Genomic DNA, 6000 nt, shown 5'->3' with positions numbered 1-6000 from the left:
GAGAGAGGTTCAACTTGTAGTGTTATATCTGATTAGATTAAATTGTTCTGAATTGGGGAATGGAATTGTCGCACATTAAGCAGATGCATTTATTTCCACTCCTGGACACGAAGAAATAATCATGTTCCCTCTCCTCTTTAAAGGAACTGTACTTGCCTTTGTATTTGTTTTTTCTCTTGCCTTTGGCATGCTTGATTTTGTGCCAACAGCAGTGAGTACTACCGTCTACAAGAAGAATGCATGGGATTGTTCAAAGAATTCTAATCGGTTTTTAACTGGGGTCCTACTTAGCAGTTACAGAAGGCAGGGGAAGAGTGAGGGCTCTTTCCTTCTATAAGCACACAAATCAGCCCTTCACCGCACTCCGGGAAGAAGGGAGAAGAGTGGGGACTCCCTTCTGGAGTGCTGCAAATCAGCTGTTCATGGCACTTGAAGAAGGAGGGTGAGGAGCAGGACTCCCTCCATCCAGGAGTGCTGCGAATCTGCTTTTCACAGGGCTCCTGGAGTGAGCCTCAGAGAGCCACAGACTAGACTTCAATAAGCCACATGCAGCTTCTGTGTTACAGACTGAGTGTTAACAGATTTACAGGGGTAGATGTGTAAATCTGTAGCTTTGCAAATAACAAGCATTCCTGCAGCATCTTGTAGACTAACACATTTCTTTAGTAGGTAATGAGCTTTTGTGGGTAAAATCTGAGGAAGTGGGTCTTACCTATGACAGCGCATTACCTAATAAATAAGTTTGTTAGTCTTCAAGGTGCGACAGGACTGCTCACTATTTGTTAGACTGAGTGTTGTTCCATTATGGAATGGAATAGAAGCCTTGTCTGTGGAGAACTCACAGCAACTCTGTTCTCATCATCTTCCAGCAGAATTTGCTTGTGAATGAAGTCCGAGCATTGGCTATGGCAGACACTCAGCTTCTCTATCTCCTTCAGTCTCTGGGGAATCAAGTAGACGTGCTGGCTAAGAGCTAATATGCTCTTTGAGCGCCCTGAATGATCTTCAGCTGCTTTTTTTTTCTATAAGTGATTGAGAAACATCACCAGAGCCTATGTATTTTTTCCCACCAGTGACTGTGATTGAAGTTCTACCAAAGGAGAAGAAGCAAAAGGAGGAGAAGACTGTGGCTCTTGGTCAGGCTGTAGTGGACCTTCTGCCTCTGCTGGAAGGTGCAATGTAAAATTCATACTGCATTCACACTGACCTCTGGCTCTCGCAGAGCTTCTGCGCTGTAGCTTCGCTTCTATCGCCAGTGCTGCTGTCTCTAGAAAGCTGGATTACATGGGACGCGCATAGCACAGATTTTCTGTTCACTCTACAGAGTAGTTTCAGACTTTGTGCTGATTCTGTCTTTGTTCCTTCACAGGACGTTGTTCATTTAGTGCAACAGTTACCCTGCATCCAGTTCCTGGCTCACCACTAGAGAGCCTTTGCCCAGATGCCAAGGTATTTGGACTTTCTTAGAGCTATCCTCTCAGTAATTCAACTCTGCAGCTGTATGCTGCAGTTTAAACCGAAAGCTATGAATGTTTCAGGAACTCTGACTCAGCCATGTTGCAAATTATGCATATGTTAGGAAAAAATTTGGGCTTATTCCCCCTCTTATTGATTACAGTAGGAGTGAGATTGGGTCCATAAATGCTAATATACGTTGTACAAAAAAACTACATTGAAAGAGCAGTAATGTTGCAAAGTGATGATGCCTAGGTAACCTTAACTGCCCCTATGTGCAACCAAAACCTTACATGGTCTTTTTTATTTCATTGCATACTATTGTAACTGCCTTATTCCACACACTGTCTGAACAGAGTTCAGTGAATGAAGCAATGATACATAGTGAATGTCGCAGCGTATCTAATTTTAATCCACATTCTGTTTCCAGTTACCAGCATAAATTCATTGAAATCAGTGGACTTTAATTTTGCATTGGTTTATCTGAAAGTGTGCTTTTGCCATCTGTAGACAGGTCAACAGTATGCAATGAATGAGACAAATGTCCATTCACACTGAATAGTGAAGATAATAAGGATTCAAAAGCTACTTTGTTCATGGTATGCCACCCATCTTGCACATAATCTTGTGATAAAACACAGTGTAATAATGCATATGGAATAAGGGCTCAAATGAGGTACCATGTGCAACCTTAACTTTGGCATCTCCAGAATATTGAGTGATTTTTTTTTTCATCCTTAATGTTTTTTCAACACAGCTAAGTTTTATTTAACTTTTTCTTTGTTTGTTAAGCAGTGACTATATGAGACATGGTCCCTGCCCTGAGAAACTTGTATTCTATGTAAAGAAACTTTACAGTTTGGATGCAGATAATTGAATTACTATAAAATTTATTTAACACACAGCAATACCCATTTCTTCATTTCAATCAGTTAATAAAATAATATTGTAGATTCCCAATTTAGCAAACATCTACTGTACATGTTTTGTCTGTAAAGACAGGCATATGGTAACTGTTTAATAGCTTTGCTGTTTCTGGTGCGATGTCATTTCTGTTTGCTTTTGTCTTGCAGTGTGGTCTTGAAGTGTCAGTGTCCATGCAAGAGTCCCTGCTTTCTACATCACAGCTTTCAGGTGGTAATCTCCTCAGGGTTACACTGGAGGCTGCTTATTCTGTCCCTGAAGCATTTGTTCCCGCAGGACCCCAGCAAAACTACATGGCTTGTTTGCAAGTACCAACTGTTGGAGAGGTGGGGAACTGTCGATAAACTCTTTGTGTGTCCCCCACCTAGATCTTTGCTTAGTGGTTGTGGTTTCTAAGATGTGAATCTGCATGAGCCATGAATACCTATTTCTCTGATGTGGGCATGTCTGTGGCCCATAGCTATAGTGGTATTTGTCACTTATTTTCAGCTGTTTGCCTATGTGCAAGTATATTCCTGTGACTTGGATCAAGCCCATTGCTTCCTGGTCTGTGCATCTTCATGGCAACTCCCATGTGCATACGTGATGAAGTGGGTGGGATCTTCCTGTCTCAGTTCATGCAGTTTCATGCTTTTATTTTGTAGTTGTGTGGGCCAGAGCATGTTTTCCGAGCTATGTCGCCAGAATTCTGCTCTTCACGTGTTGGTCACACCTCACTATAGTGTTCACGTGCTTCTGCGCAGATCTCTCGATGAAAATCCTCTCTCTCTACCTCTTTAGAAGGAGTACTCCTTGATGTTCAAGAATGGGACCCTGAAGCTTGGTGGTGAAAAAGAGCCAATCCCCCGACCAAAAAAATGGCCCATTAACAACATCCTGGCACCAGGAGCTCAGAACATTCCAGACTCTTTTATTGTTGGAGGCCCCTATGAGGAGGAAGATGGAGAGCTCAACAAAACAGAGGTGAGGAAAAAATGGCCTTGAAGCAGCCGGAAGAGAGCTGGCGTGCGTTGCAAAACTAATTACTGAAGACTTACTTTCAAAGATATGAAATGGGAGACAAGGTCAGGACTTCTCTTCCTGATGCTTATGTGAGCACCAAGCCAGGGCTGGTGAAACAAGAATATCTAACTTTACTTGGCCTCAGAACTGCCGTAATTGTTACAAACTCATTTTGTTCAGATGCTGCCTGTTTCGGTGGGGAGTCGAGTTCTGCAAGAAGCCCTCCCCTCGAGGGTGATAAGCATTTTGCTGCAAGGCAAGGCGCTGCCCATCAGTTGCAATGCAGTGTCCTGGCACAAGGTGTGATCTGAACATCTCGCTGTTTGTCCTAGGACAGGGAGTTTAGGATTCAGGCAGAGACCATAAAGAAGAGAATTGTTTGGGACTTGGAAAGGCGCTGTTACCTAGACCCCGCAGCAGTGCTCAGGTAAGAAAACAAAGGAAAGTGATGGAAATGGGGAGGAACACAGCAGTGCCTAGAATGTGTCTGCCCCATGATTCATCTCTTTCAGTCTTGACAGTGACTGGCACCAGCTGCTTCGAAGAAGGCACAATAGACCCCACCAAAGATGTGGGGTAATCTGCCTAATCCTTCACAGAGCTTGTTTTAAATCCTAAAGCATGGGCTCTTCTATCACTAAGCCCTTCCAGTACTTTTTATTTTTTGAGCGTAAGTCTGGGTATTCTGATCAATACTGGAAGAAATGGTTAAATAATCAGTTTGTGAGCACCTAGAGCATAGTAAGGTTATAAATATCAACCAACATGCAATAGTCAAGACAAACCGTACCAAAGCAACCCAATTTCCTTCTTTGACAGCGTACCTGATCGCCTGGGTAGATAGGAAGCAGCAGATGGGATCTTTCATGGTTTCAGTAAAATTTTTTGATGCAATCCTGTGTGACATTCTCATAAGCAAACTAGGGAAATACGGTCTAGATGGAATTATTAAAAAGCAGTTGATAATACTACATGAAAAGTAGTAATCAATATTACATGAAATAGAGAGATCTGTCCTTCGATAATGGAGCGGAGAGTATGTTGATAAAAATTTGTGCCTGGTACCTGGCTGGCAGTGGTTGCAAGTGTTTTGGAGAACAGAATTAGAATTAAAAATTGGCTTGAGAAATTGGAGATTGGTCAGAAGCACCCAGATGAAGTTCAGTAAAGACAAATGTGAGATGCTACACTTGCACACAACTACAAAAGGGGAATAAGTTGGCTGGGCGGTAGTGCTGCCGTAAAGGATCTGGGGGTTATACTAGGTCACAGTTATTGTGGGCCAACTATAGATGCAGTTGTAAAAATTATTAACATCATTCTGGGGTGTATTAACTGGAGTGTCATAAGTACGACTTGGGAAGTAACTTCCATTTTACCCAGTACTGGTGAGGCCTCTGTCAGAGTACTGTGGCCAGTTCTGGGCACCACGCTTTAAGAAGGATGGGGACAAGTTGGAGAGAATCCAAAGGACAGCAACAAAAATGATTAAAGGGTTAGAAAACCTGACCAGAGAGGAGTGGTTTAAAAAGCCTGGGCATGCTTAGTCTTGAGAAAAGACGACTGAGAGGGAGCTGGATAAAAGTCTTCAGGTAAGTTAAGGTCTGTTGTAAAGAGGCCAGTGAACAACTGCTCTTCATATCCACTTGAACTGGCACACTCCGGTCCAGCAACATCCATAGTCAGCTGGATGTTCACTTATGATAGCTGTGGCCAAATTTTCCGGGGTTCCCATAATATTTATTTACTACCACCAGTTCTGACCCTCATTGTTCTGTGGTGTTATTTAGATCTAATTTGCCTCAAAATGTCTTCCTAGAGCCCAGTAAACAGGGGAAGTGTTAGTAATGTTGCTAGGCAATATTGACCTCCCATGGTCCAGCAAATTCCCTGGTCCCAAGGGTGGTGAACTAGAGGTTCAACCTTTAAGATTTAGTCTGCAGCAAGGAAGATTTAGGTTAGATATTAGCAACAACTTTCAACTATAAGGATAGTTAAGTACCACAATAAGCTACCAAAGGGGTTTGTGGAAATCCCCATCATGGACAGCTTTTAAAAAGTTAGACAAACACACCTTTCAGGGATGGCATAGGCCTATCTCTCCTGCCTCAGCATGGGGTGAGGGACTAGGTAACCTCTGAAGGTTCTTTCTAGCCCTACGTTTTCTGCAATTCTATCCTCTGATGCTGTCCTTTATGATTTCCCAACTGAATTCTGGGCTATCACAGCCAAAGCATTGTGACATGATGGAGAATGAGATGCAGGAGCCAATGAACTCTGATGGAATAACGTTCCAGCTTTCATGCCATTGTCCCTACTAATGAAAACTACAAGTTAGAATAGAACATTTAACAGGGGGCATTGGTAGATTTATTTTTTGATTAGATCATCATTTTACCAATTTATTTCTTCCCATAGAGCTTACTGTAAATGCGCAGCTTCACTGGCTAATCTCTGAACTGTTCTTCAGTATTTCTCAGCTATCTTCTTTGGTGTTGCAGTTTTCAGAAGCGCATTGCAGACTGCCGGTACTGGCCAGTGGAGCTCAGCAGAGTCCCTGTGGTTACCTCCAGCAAAGGGAAATCTAGCAAATTAGAAAAGGTAAATATGTCTGGAGAT

The 6000-nt window shown here is 42.6% G+C and overlaps 1 protein-coding gene across 1 annotated transcript in view; it reads left to right on the top strand.

Annotated features, from left to right (window-relative positions):
• The first annotated feature begins 2657 nt into the window (after positions 1-2657).
• The window catches only part of CFAP70 (cilia and flagella associated protein 70), a 38134-nt gene continuing 34791 nt past the window's right edge, over positions 2658-6000 (top strand). The window contains exons 1-4 of the mRNA XM_075010796.1: positions 2658-2705; positions 3160-3342; positions 3714-3808; positions 5883-5982. Coding sequence (XP_074866897.1) covers positions 2673-2705; positions 3160-3342; positions 3714-3808; positions 5883-5982 — 411 coding nt within the window. The 5' untranslated portion in view covers positions 2658-2672. The remainder of the gene's footprint in view (positions 2706-3159; positions 3343-3713; positions 3809-5882; positions 5983-6000) is intronic.

Source organism: Carettochelys insculpta, chromosome 16 (assembly GCF_033958435.1).
Source record: "Carettochelys insculpta isolate YL-2023 chromosome 16, ASM3395843v1, whole genome shotgun sequence".
Lineage (NCBI taxonomy): Eukaryota > Metazoa > Chordata > Testudines > Carettochelyidae > Carettochelys > Carettochelys insculpta.
This window is presented reverse-complemented; position numbering and strand designations above follow the sequence as displayed.